This window comes from Babjeviella inositovora (assembly GCF_001661335.1).
Source record: "Babjeviella inositovora NRRL Y-12698 unplaced genomic scaffold BABINscaffold_2, whole genome shotgun sequence".
Taxonomy (NCBI): domain Eukaryota; kingdom Fungi; phylum Ascomycota; class Pichiomycetes; order Serinales; genus Babjeviella; species Babjeviella inositovora.
In genome coordinates, this window is record NW_017566839.1 from 1305281 (window position 1) to 1322040 (window position 16760).

The 16760-nt window shown below is 49.1% G+C and overlaps 9 protein-coding genes across 9 annotated transcripts; 4 read left to right on the forward strand and 5 right to left on the reverse strand.

The window, feature by feature from the left end:
- Positions 1-194: 194 nt before the first annotated feature.
- On the reverse strand, positions 195-3740 carry BABINDRAFT_6587 (uncharacterized protein; the record flags this gene model as incomplete). Its single annotated transcript, XM_019132463.1, has 1 exon — positions 195-3740. The coding sequence occupies one exon, from the start codon at positions 3738-3740 to the stop codon at positions 195-197; it is 3546 nt and encodes a 1181-aa protein (XP_018987292.1).
- A 77-nt stretch (positions 3741-3817) lies between these two features.
- Positions 3818-5207, reverse strand: BABINDRAFT_160182 (putative endodeoxyribonuclease). The gene has a single exon (XM_019128104.1). The coding sequence runs from the start codon at positions 4961-4963 to the stop codon at positions 3920-3922; it is 1044 nt and encodes a 347-aa protein (XP_018987293.1). The 5' UTR covers positions 4964-5207; the 3' UTR covers positions 3818-3919.
- Positions 5208-5668: 461 nt separating this feature from the next.
- TPS3 (trehalose 6-phosphate synthase/phosphatase complex subunit) lies at positions 5669-8669 on the forward strand (the record flags this gene model as incomplete). Its single annotated transcript, XM_019130338.1, has 2 exons — positions 5669-5691; positions 5738-8669. 2 exons carry the CDS (start codon positions 5669-5671, stop codon positions 8667-8669), a joined length of 2955 nt encoding a protein of 984 aa, XP_018987294.1.
- A 219-nt stretch (positions 8670-8888) lies between these two features.
- Positions 8889-9716, reverse strand: BABINDRAFT_33358 (uncharacterized protein; the record flags this gene model as incomplete). Its single annotated transcript, XM_019131631.1, has 1 exon — positions 8889-9716. One exon carries the CDS (start codon positions 9714-9716, stop codon positions 8889-8891), a length of 828 nt encoding a protein of 275 aa, XP_018987295.1.
- Positions 9717-9902: 186 nt separating this feature from the next.
- TIF11 (Tif11p) lies at positions 9903-10427 on the forward strand. The gene has a single exon (XM_019128105.1). The coding sequence runs from the start codon at positions 9916-9918 to the stop codon at positions 10366-10368; it is 453 nt and encodes a 150-aa protein (XP_018987296.1). The 5' UTR covers positions 9903-9915; the 3' UTR covers positions 10369-10427.
- A 41-nt stretch (positions 10428-10468) lies between these two features.
- BABINDRAFT_113944 (uncharacterized protein) lies at positions 10469-10954 on the reverse strand. Its single transcript, XM_019126860.1, has one exon. It carries the CDS (start codon positions 10811-10813, stop codon positions 10568-10570), a length of 246 nt encoding a protein of 81 aa, XP_018987297.1. The 5' UTR covers positions 10814-10954; the 3' UTR covers positions 10469-10567.
- A 140-nt stretch (positions 10955-11094) lies between these two features.
- On the reverse strand, positions 11095-12174 carry BABINDRAFT_32588 (uncharacterized protein; the record flags this gene model as incomplete). Its single annotated transcript, XM_019131596.1, has 1 exon — positions 11095-12174. One exon carries the CDS (start codon positions 12172-12174, stop codon positions 11095-11097), a length of 1080 nt encoding a protein of 359 aa, XP_018987298.1.
- A 582-nt stretch (positions 12175-12756) lies between these two features.
- BABINDRAFT_160186 (uncharacterized protein) lies at positions 12757-13442 on the forward strand. Its single transcript, XM_019128106.1, has one exon. The coding sequence runs from the start codon at positions 13091-13093 to the stop codon at positions 13337-13339; it is 249 nt and encodes an 82-aa protein (XP_018987299.1). The 5' UTR covers positions 12757-13090; the 3' UTR covers positions 13340-13442.
- Positions 13443-14496: 1054 nt separating this feature from the next.
- Positions 14497-16673, forward strand: BABINDRAFT_174562 (uncharacterized protein). The gene is made up of 3 exons (XM_019130964.1): positions 14497-14585; positions 14640-16192; positions 16251-16673. The coding sequence occupies exons 1-3, from the start codon at positions 14530-14532 to the stop codon at positions 16586-16588; spliced, it is 1947 nt and encodes a 648-aa protein (XP_018987300.1). The 5' UTR covers positions 14497-14529; the 3' UTR covers positions 16589-16673.
- Positions 16674-16760: the final 87 nt, after the last annotated feature.

Genomic DNA, 16760 nt, shown 5'->3' on the forward strand with positions numbered 1-16760 from the left:
AATTGCCCAACGAGGTTTAGCAGGAGGGTGCATGATTCGTTTGGCAGGTCAAGGTGGCTCCGGCAACCTAAAAAAAAGTATATGCCCTAGACACATGGAATATCTGAGTCTGCCATTTTATAAATTTATGCCGATATCAGGTCTTTACTACAATAATAAAACCAAATGCAGCTAGTATACAGATAATACAAAATTTACTCGTCCTTCCACTTCCCAAACTTCTTGTAGTCATCAAACAACGTCTTATAAAAGGCCTTGCCAGACACGTCCAACGATGACGAAACCAAACTCAACTCGCTGGCAGACAACACATCAAATACATTGTAGATACCCGGGATAAGCTCCTGCTTCATAGCGTTGTCAAACAGATACTTCAAGGATATATGGACAAAGTTGATCAACAATACTGGCACATGCTTACGCAACAACCGCTTGATCAAACTGTTTGTAGAGGTCAACGACGTCTTATCCTGGTGGGATGCCACTGCATTGGTCTGTGGCTCGCACAAATTGCTGAGTAAACGGGCGTAAGCTCCAGCAGCCTTGGTAGAGGCTGGAACGACATTAGAAGCAGCGGTGGCCTTCTTCTTGGACCTCAAAGCGAGCCCGTCCATGAGCACCACAAAGGTAGAAATGAGTAAGTGGTTACGGTTGGACAAGCGGTACCGGTGGAAGAGCAAGATGTTCGACACCACCTGCGTACACAAGACATAGACGTCAACCTCGGACGCCTGAGCTGTCCGTGTGCCGATGCGGGAGGCAACAACCGTGACCAACATCAACATGACCTCGATGGAGTACTGGGTCAAGAGCCACGTTGAGTCAACCAAAATAGCCTTCACCGACGTGAGAAGAAGACACAACGCAGAGTTGGTAAAGAGGCTGGTGCTTTGTGCTTGCAACAATCCACAGGTAGCGGAAAGCGAGCGCGAAAAGAAGTCCTGGGAGACCGAGTCCTTGCCGAAGTGCTTCCAGAAGACAACCAACAACTCCACGTGGCACTGCATAGAGGTGGCAGTGGCGGCCGAGGGTGTTTCATAGGACGCGAGCAAGAACTCAAGCGACTGGGAGAACGCTGCAGGGGACAACGCCGCCAAGTGCTGGGCATATGCATCGGTCAAGGCCGGAGTGTATGGCACGTCAGCCTCACGCAACGCAGTGTACAACGCCAGGAGGTAGACAGTTTGAGAATAGGTGCGGTCAGCAATCTTGGACGCGAGCTGGAACAAGCTGACACGGATGCGCACATCGCCACGCGCGTGGAACTCTGCGCCTATACTTTTGACGAGTACACGTGTCGCTGCGGTGTGTGCCCCGCTGCGGTCATCGTCAACCACGTACAACGCGTTCAAGAGCCAGGATATGTTGTCCGTGCTATCGCTGGAAGCCCGCTCTGTGATGGCGGTATTCACACAGCCGGTGAAGGAAGTGCGCAATGCGACAAGCTGTGCGTGAAACGCCGACTCTTGCTCGGCCAACTTTGCGGAACTTGTAATCACCGCTAACGCAACCCTGAGTTCCGGGGCAATACCCTTGGCGCTCTTCTTGAAAAATGTCCGCAACGACTTGAATGTCGCCTCCACAAACACATGATTGTGCTTCTCTGAAATCTGGTTAACCTTGTGGCGCCAGATCATGCTGAAAATCTCTATAACGGAGTCCGCGGGTGCGGCGCCGAGTAACTGGTATGTGACATCAATAGTGGACTCAATATCTGACAGAATCGCCGGTTGCACCAACAAGTGCTGCATAGCACAGAGTGCGGGAGCCTGAACCACCGCGTCGTGCGCAAGCGCGGTGAGGATATTCAACAAGCTCGTCTTGTGGAACTTTGACATGCACTGGACCGGGATCCACATGAGCAACGGCAAGAGCTGGGCAGTGTTCTCCCCGCCCTTCAAAAGTGACGTGACCTCATCAATAACGGCATTGGCCAACACCCGCTGCTCGTACAAGGTGTTGTTCTGGAAAAGCTGGCACAAGAACTGATCGCTAGGTGCGGAAACGAGCGCTTTCACAAGTCGCCGGATATCTTCCTTGGAAAACAAGCAGTTGACCAAAACCATCCAGCGGTCCATGAAGCGCAGCGCCAAGGTGAGGTCCGTTTTGCGGGTCTCGAAGTACACAAGGAACTGTGCCGCTACCTCGGAGATGTCATACGCATGCATTTCACGAATTCGGAAAAGCGCGTAAAAGACAAACTCATTTTTGGGCTCCACCTGTTGTGCAACCACCACCAAGCGCTCCAACTCCTTGACTTCGTAGTCTGCGTACAAACAGAGCAAATTGTACTGGAACTTCCAGAAGTGTGCCGGCCCGATCTGGACTACCTGTTGGGTCGCAATTGGCTTCATCAACAAGCCCCGCACCAACAGCACGTTCTTATCGGTGCAGTCGAACAAGCCTTGGACGATAACGGTCAACGGGATGATTCTGGAGTTGAAATTGCCCTCCGTCTGGATGAATTCGAGCAAGTGGGAAACCAACCGCTCCAACTGGGCGGAGGTGAGCTCCTTGATCCGCGCGGAAACCAAGTCCATGAACGGATCCTGTGTCCACACGCTCTCTGGATACTGCTGAATCGACGTTGACCACAGCGAAAAGAAGGTTGTAAACTCACGCGCCTTGATGAACGCCACGAGTAAGCTTTCGCAAATTTGTGACATAGAGTATTCAGCGGGCAGCGCGGTCGCTAAAAACGCAAAGATCTGGTTGCCGTATGTCAAGGCCAAGTCGACATCGAGGTCTAGTAAGTGGGAAATGAGCACCCAGTTCTTGGACGCGGCCGCAAACTCTGTCGCCATGATGGAGCTCAAAAACTCGGGGGACAAGGTACGATTTGACTGCGACAAGAGTGATAGCAAGGTTTCGGTCAAGTCGGGGACAGCCGCGGTAACCACCTTGAAAATTTCCTCACAGAGCCCGAAATCCGACTTGAACAAGAGCTTGATAGTGGTTTGGAAGAGGTAGCCAAGGGAGGCATCTGTGAGGGTCGTGTCACCCTTGAGCAATACCTCAACGTTGAATTTGAGATTCGGCACGCCCAGGTCCCTATGGTAAAGCGTCCTGGTGAACATAGTGTCAAACATGCGAAGGGACGCTGCAGGAAGGGACGCAGCGCTCATGAAACTGAGCATCTTTGGCACGCACGTCCGGGTGAAGGCAGTGGTGGTCTTTTTGTTTAACTTGCTTGCAGTCCCTAAAACCGCAGAGTGGAAGATGGTGGACACAATCTCTGTCCAGGTGTCAATCTTTACCAGAGGCACGTCCTTGGTCAACGTGAGAAGGGTCAAGTAGTGGGAGAGGATACTGAGGCCCATATTTTCGGAAGTTTGCTGGTAAAAGTCATCAAGAATGGTCTTGGCGGTGTCTAATGAGGCATCCAAAACCTCCAGAACCTGTTTCGGTGAGAGCCCTTGTGCTTCGACCGCAGTGTACGTGGAGACCAAAATATCGCTAACCTTGATGCTCCGCAAGCATCTACTGCGGGCGGCTTCGGCCTTGGAAGCGTTCCAAGTAACCTTCAACAAGCGCCAAACCTCTGGATCCACCCGGAACTTGTGAGTTTTGGAGTCATTCAACCGATCGCATAACAACTCGAGGACGAAGCTCGTCCTGTTCGGTAAGTTAACATCGATCTCGCCGTTCACCAAAGCGTACGCGGCCTTAGTGATGTCCGTCACAGACGTGTCTTTGGATCGCAAGTATCTGGTGATACCTTCGGCGGTATTAAGAGACATTTAACGAGAGGTGGTACGTAACTGATATGTCGATTGCCAGTCTCGTACAGTGCCTTAGATTTTTCAGCGGTCTGAATTTTTTTATTTCTCCGGTATATAGCTGAGCCGCCGGGGATTGTGCAGCGCACGTACGTATAGTGCTTACTTTGGTGCTGCCTGTATAGCGGACGTACCCGATGCTATTGATGTTGAAAAGCTCTCCAATTGTCTAGGAGGTAGCCTCTGCACGTTGACTGATCCCAGTTTTGTGTTTCGCAAATTCTTTCGAAAACCTGATCGAGAAGCTGGGTGTATCCAGCAAATGAGAGCCTCGCGTCGGACTGGCAGTTGCACTCTAGACTGTCCGCCGACGAGCTGGCCTCTGCGCTCGGGAGCGATATCTGGTTCAACGTCATGTCGGTTTCAATTAAAAGGCACTCTGGGGGGATATGTTTCACAATCTGCTTGAACAAGAGCATTTTCGCTTCGTTCTCCCGGACCCCGTTGATCACCTGAGAGAGGGAAAAGTACACGTTTAACCTTTCTTTCTTGAAAAACTTCACCCACATCATGGCTTGGTCAAACGAACCGGTGTACGAGTGCAAGCAGACGGATGGAATATGGTTGTATACCTCCTGGTGCGCGGTGATCTCCTCGTAGAGTGCCCCCTGAGCCTTCACGCAATGCACCGATACCGGTTTCTCTAAACTAGCAGCGAGACGGAGCTGTTCCTGTAGAATCCGTCTCTGATGGTTGAAGTCAACCTTGTATGGGGAAAACCTTCCTTGTACACCCTCTACTCTAGCGTTGCTTCCAAAGAAACCGGCCCAGGGAACCCTGAAAACCTTGTCAAGGCCAATTTCACCCATGAACGACACTTTGTGTTTTACTAGGTACGTTTCTAATTTCGTTAAATAGGAGCTGAACAGCGTTGGAGGTGGAAGAATGCTGAGAAATTCGTCGGAAGGGGCAGGCGATAACACCGCTGAGTAGTGCATTTTCTTGTCGACTGTTTCATCGAACGTAAAGAGGTGGGAATACCACGGATGCACGCCAAAACAGGGCACAACTTTGGCCGAGTGGTCTCCGAGAAATTCAACCAAGTCAATGTCATACTGGCAAGTGGACATTAGGCCGAAGAAATTGTCCGGGATGGGCTGGCTATCTATGAACGCAAGAAGGCGGGAGCCACTAGTCTCATTGCAGTCCGAGATTTCCAAATGGCAATGGGCGTCGTATAACATGATGTACAACTCATTCGGGTGTCAGATATGGAACACGGTGTGTCTATAGAATGGCAGGTAGGGCTAGGATACCAAGTCCAGCTCTTGTCCTGTATTCTGGTATGCGGCGATCATGGTTTGAGATTTGCGTCTGTATGCACGGAACAAGCGTCAGAAATACCAAGCCTCAGGTTTCCATTTGACAATAAATGATAGTAGATTGCGTTACAAGGGCATCAACCATGTCAATGTGATGAAGATATTGAGAATAGATCAAAATAATATTCCCCACCGCAAATGGTTCCCATCTGCCAGCTACGATTAACTTCAGTGCTTGGGAACTTTAGTGCTTAACCAGTCGTACTGTAGAGCGATTGCATTGCGACAACCCCATGTCGTTAATGATAACCAAAATATTAGCACAGCTGTTGGTATATTCTAAACAGCAAACCATGCCTGATCCTACAATCCGGCTTGTCCAACGTGATCTGGTCTACACTCCGCAGTTGGGGTAGCCGCGCCATCGAGCGCGCCGCACAACTCTGCATCCCGGTACGTACACGCCTCCTCTTTGTCCACATGGCGGCTCGATTGGGACCACCCTGCAGCATTGTTAGCACTTTCCCCCGGTTGCTACTCCTCAGTCCGAGGATTTAAGACGCCCAATTCAGTGCCAGTGCTACCAAACACATTCGCTATAATATCCACTGCCAGGCTCCCTTGATCATGACCCTTATTGTTGCCTCATTGTATGTACCAGTCATTGCCGCTATTGACCACTAGCTAACCCACCAGATTTCTCCCGTACTCGATTGAGTTTGAGGTCGAGAAGCAAGAAGAACAGCCTACCCGCCCAAAACTCGTCTCACGCCAGTCCAGTTCACTTAGCGTTCCACGGCCGGTTCACCCTTCCAAAACTCCCACGCTAAGCTCCATCTTTCCGGCGTTAATTGCGCGCGCGAATAATACGACACCCGTGCCGGCCGCGCTCTCGCGCGCTCCTGGCACCGAAAGTGGCGACGAGCAGTTCTTCTACAACCACAAGAGCCAAACCGTCACCCCCAAGTCCATCCAGCCAACGTCCAAGGCGAATATGCTCGTGAAAGCGTCCATCGTTGACGGAAAGAAGTGGACAAATGAGGTGCTTGGTCTTCCGTCGCTCCGGGTCAGCAGAAGCTCGTCCTCCACACAGACGCCTACCTTGGGCCAGATTGCCAAAACCCTCTCTGCGTCGCAGGTGACCACCAGCTTGGCCGAGCTTTCCCTTGGGAATGGTCGCACCAAGACCAACACCAACTACCGCGAGTGGAACGCCGCGCACACGATTGAGGACATTGAGGACGAGCTTCCCGCGTCTGAGAAGAGCAAGCTTGCCCCGTATGGTGGCTTTTCCAAGCCGGACATCCAGGCGTCGCTCCACAGTCAGAACGTGTTTGAGTCTGCGCCGTTCACCGTCGTTCCCTTCCGCAAGGGCAACGGGAGCTTGAAGAATGCAGTCAAGTTGTCAGCCGAACACGGGGTAATTGACCGCTGCCGGTGGGTCGGGACGATCGGGATTCCGTGCGACGAGATTCCTGATGCCAAAAAGAGTGCTATCGCGGCCGAGTTGAGTGCCAATTGGGGCTCTGAGGTGGCGTTTGTCAGCGACACCACGTTCCTGGGGCATTACCGCTCCTTCTGCAAGCAGATCTTGTGGCCAACCTTGCACTACCAGATCCCTGACAATCCTAAGAGCAAGGCATTTGAGGAACACTCGTGGGAGCACTATTGCGCGTTGAACCAGGCCATCGCAGACAAGATTGTGGAGACGTACAAATCAGAGGACGACATTGTCTGGGTCAACGACTACCACTTGTTACTTGTGCCCCAAATGGTCAGAGAGAAGCTCCCCGGCGCAAAGATCGGCTTCTTTCTCCATGTGTCGTTCCCGTCGTCTGAGGTCTTTCGCTGCTTCGCTCAGCGCAAGAGGCTTCTTGCGGGTATGCTAGGTGCGGACTCGATCGCCTTCCAGACAAGCGAATATGTGAGACACTTTCTCCAGACGTGTAACCGGCTCTTACTTGCAGACGTGTCGGCAAACGGGATCTCATACGACAGCCGTTTGATCAGCGTGGAGGCGATTCCCGTGGGGATTGACGCATCCGCGTTGCGCGCGCAGCTCGCCATGCCGGAGGTGCGCGAGTTCCGCGACTTGGTGGCGGAGCGCTGGCACGGTAAGCGCTTGATTGTTTCGCGCGACATGTTTGACAGAATCAGGGGCTTGAAGCAGAAGTTGCTCGCCTACGAACGGTTCCTCAACACCTACCCTGGCTATGCCGAAACGACCGTGTTGATTCAGATCTGCTTGAAGGGTGCGGGGGACGAGGAGCTTGAGAGCGAAATCATGCCGATTATTGATCGAATCAACGGCTTAACCACCAGTTTTGCGGACTCCCAGCCAGTGGTCTTTCTCAACCAGGACATTGACTTTGCTCAGTATCTCGCGCTTTTGTGTGAGGCCGACACGTTTGCGGTGACGTCCATGCGTGAGGGGATGAACTTGACATGCCACGAGTTCATTGTGGCGACAGAGAAGCATTCACCGTTGATTTTGTCTGAGTTTACCGGTTCGGCATCGGTGTTGGAGGACTCGGCGCTCTTGGTCAACCCGTGGGACATGCACGAGGTGTCTGAGGCATTTCTCCACGCATTGACAATGCCAGCGGGGGAGAAGGCGGAGCGCTGGGCAAGCGCCTATGAGGTGGTTGTCAACACCAACTCCCAGGTGTGGGTCGAGACGTGCCTCCTGGCCGTTGTGGATGCCTGGATCGAGCAACAGGTGAGGAGCTCGTGTAACGTCAAGTTTTTGACGGCAGGGGACTACGCTGAGTTCTGCAAGCCGGCGTTGCAGCGCTTGTTTCTCTTGGATTTCGTGTCTTCCACCGTGACGGTGGTCAAAGGCGATAAGTTGGTGTCGAACCAGACACAGCGCATGATCCAGGTGCTCAACGAGTTGCTCGCGGACCCCCTCAACACGGTGTACGTCATCTCCTACTACAAAAAGTCGGTGCTAGAGCGGATGTACCGGAGATTGCCCCAATTGGGGCTTGTGGCCGAGAATGGGGGCTACGTCAAGTTTGGCGGAACGGATGAATGGGTCGCGATTGTGGACGAAAGCTCGTTGAGCTGGATGGACCCCGTAATCAAGGTGATCAACTCAATGGTGGTGCGCTTGCCGGGGTCTTATTTGGAGGTTGAGGACTGCACCGTGCGCTTCAACCTTGCCAAAAGCATGGAGGACGACACTGAGCGTGCCAATCTGGTCATTGGCGACTGCATCACCTATGTCAACGACTTCTTCAACGGTGTGGACGTTCACGCCACATGTTTGAAGGATGTGGTGATTGTCCAGCAGAGCAACTTGTTATTGCAGGCTTTGACTCGCATCTTGCACCGTCTTTCCAGCGACGGCGACTGTGTATGGTCGAGCTCCACGTCCTTGGCATCCTTGGGCTCCACTCCAGTCCCAGATGTGGAATATCCGGAGCCGCTCGGGTCGCTCTTTGTCTGTGGCCCTTCCACCTACATCTTTGAGCCGGCGTTTGAGTACTTTAATGACTTGGAATCCAACGGCAAGGCCCGCAACGTATTGAGTGTTGCCATTGGCGATAACAACGGCACGTATGCTAAGATGGATGTCAAGGGGTTTAATGACCTCTTGACGATTTTAAGCAAAGGCTTGAAGTGAGGTCTATAACGGTGTGCAATTGTAGAATATATACCTATATATGTAAAAGTTCTAAGGTGGGGTATTAAAGTTGATGGAACATAATATATACAACTGTTTCGGTATACCTGAAAGAATCACATATTGTATTGACTTGCGTCTCTCAGACCAACCTCCAGATTCGTCCCGTGACTGCTGTCAACGTATGTGTTCCCTGGGGGAGGGTTTCCGCCTAAATGGCTAAAACTGTGCAACCAGATAACTATCTTCCGCGGTGGCATTAATTTCGTCAAGCTCCTTGAGATCCTCGTCGTTCAACGCGCCGTGGCTGTCGTACACCTTGCGGAACTCTGCCACTGAAATCCCGTCCTCAAGGCGGTCGACGGTCCACAAGCTCTCCTTGGCACGCTTATTTCTCTCGCGGTCCGCCTCGATGCGCAACAAGATCTGTTCCTTGGTCAATCGCAACGAGGGCTCAGACTCTGGTTCGCGCCTGAACTCGCCATGCTTTACAAGCCACACACGCTCATACTTTCCCTGTCGCTTGCGATCAAGCAAGACCTGCCACGCACCATCTAGTCCCTTACCCTGGTTGATGGCGTTTTCAAACGGCGCCTTCCGCTCGATCCGCTCCATATCTGCATCCGTCAACCTTGCGTTGTACTGCTCATTCCAGAACGAGCAGTCCCACGCGAGGAGCTTACAGATGTTCTTGATTGTGACGTATGTGCTATGCAAATTGATCAAAGCGTTCGGCCCCGCGGGCAAGACTAGCTCGAGGCATTGGGGCATCTTGGGGAGGAGCGGCGCGATGTAGGGATACGCCGTCTGGGGGTCGTAGCTCTTGTCTGCCACAGCCTGGAACACCAACACGTCGATGAAGGAGAAGATATTAGCGCGGCAATTGAGATCGGTGGCCTCTAGGGACTCGAGAATGCAATTAACAAAGTCCTCCTGGAGCTCTGCGTTAGCCATCGCAAAGGCAGCGGCGCGGGTGAGCGACTGGTGTGACGGCGTGAGGTTCTTGAGAAGGTTGATAAACTTTAGGCGCGCTTCAAACGGGTCCATGGTGAATAATTGGTGGTAAACGGTCCGTGATATTTGATGACCCGAATGGCCCTTCTCTTTGTCCTGTGATGTACGACATGTAGTCGTGTGGCACCCATTCGCTTACCTAAGCCCGTGGAAATTTTTTCACATACAAAAGAACACGCGAGGATTGAATACGAGCCTTGTAACTCCTCCCTATACACAAAATCTATTCAAAATGGCCAAAGCTAAGGGTAAGGGTGGTAAAAACAGAAGAAGAGGTAAGAATGACAACTACAACCAGAAACGTGAGTTGATCTTCAAAGACGAACAGCAAGAGTACGCGCAAATCACCAAGATGTTGGGTAACGGCCGTGTTGAAGCTTCGTGCTTTGACGGGATCAAGCGTATGGCCCACATCAGAGGCAAGTTGAGAAAGAAAGTCTGGATGGCTCAGGGTGACATCATCTTGTGCTCCTTGAGAGACTTCCAGGACGACCAGTGTGACGTTGTGCACAAGTACAACTCCGACGAGGCCAGAGCCTTGAAGTCCGCCGGTGAGTTGCCAGAGAGCGCCAAGATCAACGAAACCGACACCTTTGGTCACGATGACGAGGACGAGGTCAATTTCGAGTTCGGTGCTGATGACAGCAGTGATGACAACGAGGAGTTGGACATTGACGATATCTAAATGGGTCAGGTGGCAACGAAGTCTGTTGCTTGGAATATTTATTTTTTTCCTGGGTGTAAACTTTTAGTCCGGTGTTTGCTAATAAATTCGATACAATCACTGATGTAGAGGGTAGTAGATACGGTGGGTCTTTTATATAGAGAGTGGTAGATACGGTGGGTTCTTGATGGTCGACAGGGTTCTGCAGGCTGTTATTTCATCAACATATTCTCTCGGCTACCCTGATAAGTGCTATTATATGTAGTTGTAATATGGTGTAGTGAATTGAGTCAATGTTCACGATACTCCAACATTGTTTGGCCACCCGCAGCCTCTTAGGATTCTCCACACCAAGCATCCCTTCTCTCAATTTGTTGTTTAGCATTTCATTTACTTTATTTATGTCGCCGTAAACACCTAAACCTCTGTATTTAAGCATTAGTATGGGTTTAGACTGTTCACGCATTCCCCACTGAATATCTAGTATAGCTCATATTATACATGTCCTATCGGCCAATACCCCATCCCCCGTACCATACTTACATTCACCCCTCACCCGCTTTAGCCCAAGGCTTTCTGCATGCTCTATAATATATACACTTGACCTGGAAGCTACACTGACTCTGGGAATCTATGCCAACTCTGGGAATCTACGCCGACTCTGGGAAATTACGCTGACTCTGAGAATCTACGCTCGGTGCACACTGACGAGCTTCTCGATGCTTAGCCTGGATGTGGTGGTTCTCTTTAGAATCTCCCTTCCTCATCACTAATTTCGAAACTGTCCACGCGCCTCAACCCAACTGTCTCCTCGTCGTTCAACAGCATTCGCGTACGGTTCACCTGCATGGATCTTCTGGCGGTAAAACCGCCAACCCCGTTGTCCATCGGGATGTCAGTCACCCCGTTGCCGTGGCTGAACAACTCCTGGTGGTCGGTGCTCTTACGGGAAATGTTCAACAAGTAGACACCGCTGAAGATGATCAAGAAGCCGCAGATGAGCGAAATGATGTTGACGGCGCTAGTGGTGTTGAAGCCCTGGAACAAGATAAAGGACGCACACAACGTGGCGGTGGTGAAGGTTACGTAGTACAACGGGTTGACGATCGACGTGTCGAACTGGTCCAACGCCTTGTTGAAGTAGTTCATCTGGGTCAAGATGCACACCACAACCAAGAGAATGAAGAGGTACGTGGACGCGTGGGTAAACTGGTTGTTCCCCTCCAAGGTCAACTTCAACGCAATCCCGAAGGCCTTGATGGACATCACAGACACAGACCCGACGGTGGAGCAAATAGAAATGTAGATCATCGGGTTCTTCGTCCCGTGGTATGGCGCGATCTTGTAGATCATGAAAAGCGCAAACACCGTCACCGCAAACACATAGAAGAGAAATCCGGGCTTCACCGCGTACCCCAAGATCTCATCCACCGTCTGGATGTCCTTGTCAGGTGGCGCGTGCAACACAATGATGACGGCCCCTAACAAGCACGTGGCGCAGCCCATTCTGCCCAACGTCCCCAACTCCTCATGCAAAAAGAAGGACGCCAACACCGCGCCGATAATCACCGACAACGCGCCAAGCGGCGTCACCAAAACTGCTGGCGCAAACGTGTACGCCGCAAAATTGGCAACCTCCCCCACCGCCATCGTGGAGATTCCCGCCCACCAGATGGGGTTCTTGAGGTACGCGGAAGCGTCCGCCAGCGCCGCACCGCCCTTGTTGGCGGCGTCAATAAGGCCCTTTTTTGTGATGATGAAGGAGGTACCGATGGCGATCGACGACGACACGGCCAAGCCAAGTCCAATGTATTTTTCTTCAACCATAATGACTGTGATGTTGAGGGAAAACATTGGTATGTCGCCAAGGTAATGTAGGCATTTATCAACGTGTCTCGATCGCGTCCCACGTTTCTTTTTAGATTCACGGTCCAGGCACGTCCAGGACTGATGAGCCCTATCGCTTAATCTATAGTGGACACAAGTCGGGGAGTAACTTAGACGAAGGGGTATATAAATTGGGAAAACGAAAGAAAGTACATATTTCGAGAGCTCAAATAGGGTCTAAGAATTTGAAACCGTGTTGAAGAGAATGCTAGCAGAGCTAGAAACTTTACCAGCGGGACTGAATGCTATTATGATGCCGTTTTGGTAGAGCTCCATAGTTTCGATTTAGATATTTGACCGAATATATGTTTCGTATCGTTGCTTAGGGTTCAGCTCTGTAGCCATCCTCCATTACGTATAGTGATAAAATATACAAGATATACAAATTGAAAGTATAAATCCGGAATAACGGTATCTTATTCGGATACCTCTACGTAACTCTATCTCTGTTTATCACGCTATCAATCTCCCCAAAAACTCTTTTTTTTACGACTTTCTATGATATAAATACGAGAATAAATACGCTTGATGTAATTAAGTAGAATGCGTATATCTGCTTTAGGTCACACCTCATGACGTACATTTCACTTCTCTTGCCAGTTTGTTCTTCGGATTGACCTTTTTTAGTCACCGAGTGACTCTGCTCCTTAAAAGTTATGGCCGGACGTTTCCCGTCCCTGGCAAAAGAGAACCTTCGAACTATTCTTCCTCTCCAGATATACCAGTCCCAGAACCAACACCATTGATGATCACCCCAGAGTAGGTGAGAACCTATGATAGGCCGTGGAGGCCCTTCAGACGGCCACGTTATCAAACCATGAGTATTTTCAAACTAGACATAAATCACTAGTTGGATATGGACAGGTACTACTGGCACTATCTCGAAAAGAAAAAGAGAATCTTCCACGAGTACGGGGACACAAATATTGCCTCGTTACCAGAATCCGATGACGCCTGCTTGGAGTTGGTGGAAACCGTCCGCGCCCATATACTGAAGAGATACCCCTTGTTGTTCCAGTCCAATGATGGTATAATCGTGTACAATAACTTGACCGATGAAGTTTTAGACATGACTGAGTCGTTAAAGGAACATCCGTTGATCTAAGTCTCTAATATGGCCAAGGAGGATTTCTTTATGGTTCAGAAACGCCCGGATGGCATGTATTACCTGGTAGCCGCAGAGGTTCCGTTCCCAGGAGGCCTGTTTGGTGTCAAGGAAGAACATGGATGTGATCCACAGTGAAGTTCCGTACTACGAAACCGAGCTTAAACTATTGATGGAAAAGTGGTTTTGCCGCATGCAACCCGCAGACCTTATAGAAAGAGCATTTTGGTACTATAGCTAGAACCACATTGTTGAAGAGCAATATTTACGCCTAGCAAGCCGATGAAAAAGTAAACTCTAGTGTGCCACCAACAGAGTTCAATGTGAGAGTAGAAAGACAACCCTTGAAAAGGTTACCAAACACCCTATATTTTACAGCATTGAAGAAGCGAAGGATGAACCCATGGTTCCTCCATTGTATAAAATTTTTTTTCGAAGCACCTGAGGGCATTATCAAATACAAGTCATTTGAAAAAGTCAGGAATCATATTTTGGACAATTTAGATAGTTTAATAGATCGTCAAATAGAGCTCGGCTTAATTAAAAATGATCCGGTGAAAACGTTACCATCGTACCCTTTTGCACATTTTATTCATGTCAAGGATGAATTGTAATGACTGGAGGAATCCTTCCCAGCACAGAGCCAAGAATTATATAGAGAACGCAGTGAGATAACTAGGAATGACAACTGAGTTAGGGTTGTTTTCCCTCGCTGATCCAGCTCTAGTCTTGGACCAGTCAAAATTTATATTCAAACCGCCGTCTATATAGGTAGGTATCCGAATTTCAGGTGCTTAAAATGTATACGGGGTAGCATACCGCATTTCTATAGCTAATTTTATGAATCAGAGAATGTCTAGTAATAGCTTATCGAAGGCCACTCTTCCGGAGATGGATACCGTTAACCTGATAAATTGCGTACACATCCTACTTCTAAACCTTCTCTGAACGTTTAATCTTTAATTCTGAGTGATTTAAAATTTCCAAAGTATTCCCTTCTAGGAAAAAAGGGTGGATTGCATCTGCATCCGATATTGCAGTTTTCGGCATAATCAGAGCTTGGACGTGCAGGTTGATGCTTTGCATGGGCAGACAGAAAGTCGCTTTTGAAAACCCCTTCGAATTCACAATATTCTGGACTAATAAACCCAGCTTAGGGGAATTGAATTTAGGTCGTTATTCCACCCTACATGTTTTTCAGCCAAGATTTACTATTGAGCGAAAAGAGCGGTGTTGGTACCATCTGGTGAGTGATAAGCCTCAATTCCGCAGAATGATCACTAACAGATATTCTCGACAGGATCCTTGCCACCCTTGGAAACAATTCGTTTCAAAGCAAGGTTGTTAAAAAGGATGTTCTATCTGCCTCCATCCCCGATGCCTGTGAGATAATTACCAACCCTTCCTACTCCATGGCATTGAGGTTGTCGTCAAATCTTTTATACGGGGTTACCTTGTTGTACAAGCAGAAGGTGGATTACGTTTATCTGGACGTTAGTATAGCCCGTTTAAAATTGCAGAGAGATCTCTTCCGAGGGGCTAAAGCTCAATCGGCATTGCCAGATCACAAAGGCATCAGAGCCCGGACCTTGCCTCTTGATAACGATCCTCTGTTCAACATAAGCTTGGACCTATTACCCGTGTTGAACTTGGAAGACCTATTTTCTAGTTATATAGATATGGGATACGAACAGGACGATAGAAGGACAAGAATCAAATTGCAAGATATGACACAAAACCATAACGACTCACCTCTTGTCCAAATATCAGATCATTCTCTTGGCGTTGAAGCTGCATACCACATTCATGGAGAAGGGCAGATCAGTACTGTACCCCCGGTTAGCCATAGCTGGAGAGATGTTGAATTTGGAAACCCTCTTGGAGAGGATTTTCTTGGCAACTCAGACTTTGAGTTTGATGAAAATGGTGGTTTAAGGAACATGGCAAATGTGGAAATTTCGAGGTTGGTAGGCTGTAGTCCCCGTCTGAAACCTTTGAGTGATTTTGATCAATCCATACGGCAAGATTTCGAAATGGGTTGTGATTTTGATATTCCCGAGGGCAGTACGCTTAGTGCTTCGGATTTGAATGGTCAACGAAACGATAAGACAATACTGCTGAGGGATTCGTCTACCAGGGCCGTGACCCTTGTCGTTCCCAACGCAACAAAAGGCCCCCGTCTCCGGAAACTCTCAATTGATGAGACTACTATTCTATCCAATAAGCAGCTCCGGGGGTTTAGGGACCAATACTTGGAGGAAATGGCGGAGCGAAAGAACAAACGCGTTAAAAAGAATGAGACGGGATTGAAAATCCAAGCCTTGTTCCAGAAAAGTACAGGAGATTCCGCTGTCTTTAATATCACACATGGAATGATATTTGGTCCCCATATTACCGGAAAGATCCTGGGGTTCAAGCCTTGGTTTATGACTGAGGTTCTGCCGTCCACCGCCGAAGGTCACGGTTACCTGGAGACCGAAATCCCCAGAGGGAGACGGGGCTCAAGTAGTGATTATGAAATTGGACGAGGTGGCTCCAACCGAAAAAGCTCTGCTACCCGATCCAGTTTTGGCAGCATAACCATCCCTCTTTTGGACGATGGCTTTGAACCCCAAGATTTCGACATGGGCGATTTCAATGTTGGGACCCCAGAGCAATTCCGCCCTTATCCGTTTGAAGATTTCAACATTTTGTTTCCTGAAATTGATGATTTTGAGATGGAACTAACGAGAAGTGCTTCTAGCTCCTCTTCTGGTCCGCGCGATAATGATCTTAATCGGAGTGGCTCAAACCCCAAGAGAAAGAGAAGGTACACCTCGGGGGCGGTACTGGTAAATTATCCATTGATCGAAGGTATGTTATCGGCTATTTTACTATATACTTTCATGAATTGACTAACGTTTAAGTTCAGAACCAGATTCTTGGGATGATACTGCCTTCAACCCTGCAAATTCTCGGAAACTAAGTCCGCAAGACGAAAAATTCTATTCGTATGTGAAGTCAAAGGGGCAGATTTACGGGAAAATTCAAACGAATAGAAATTGCACTAATGTGATATTTGCCGATTTGCTACCATCTACCTCAAAAAGGCAGTCCGTTGCTGCTGCCTTTGCGGGAATTCTACAACTAGCATCCATCGATGCTATTGGAATATCCCTCACATACCTGGCTGAGCTTAATATTGATCTTGGTCATGATGTCCTAAAGGCGGATCAAGTTAGCATTAACATCTGTACTAAAGTTGGCTAATTCGGTGCATGTATGTGAATTTGATAGGCTTGTACCGTATACGTATTTTGCTATATACTATATATTTGAATTAAACTTATAAAATATATTTATGCATGCCTATTCAAGCATATGTACCACTTATTTATAAAAAAATTCATGATCAGCATTTAACTATAAACTTTAAGATACT

Coding starts and splice junctions, on each gene's coding strand:
- BABINDRAFT_160182 (XM_019128104.1), bottom strand. CDS start 4,963: ATGTTATACGACGCCCATTGCCATTTGGAAATCTCGGACTGCAATGAG.
- TIF11 (XM_019128105.1), top strand. CDS start 9,916: ATGGCCAAAGCTAAGGGTAAGGGTGGTAAAAACAGAAGAAGAGGTAAG.
- BABINDRAFT_113944 (XM_019126860.1), bottom strand. CDS start 10,813: ATGCGTGAACAGTCTAAACCCATACTAATGCTTAAATACAGAGGTTTA.
- BABINDRAFT_160186 (XM_019128106.1), top strand. CDS start 13,091: ATGGACAGGTACTACTGGCACTATCTCGAAAAGAAAAAGAGAATCTTC.
- BABINDRAFT_174562 (XM_019130964.1), top strand. CDS start 14,530: ATGTTTTTCAGCCAAGATTTACTATTGAGCGAAAAGAGCGGTGTTGGT. Junction 14,586..14,639: donor AGCGGTGTTGGTACCATCTG/GTGAGTGATAAG, acceptor TATTCTCGACAG/GATCCTTGCCACCCTTGGAA. Junction 16,193..16,250: donor AAATTATCCATTGATCGAAG/GTATGTTATCGG, acceptor GTTTAAGTTCAG/AACCAGATTCTTGGGATGAT.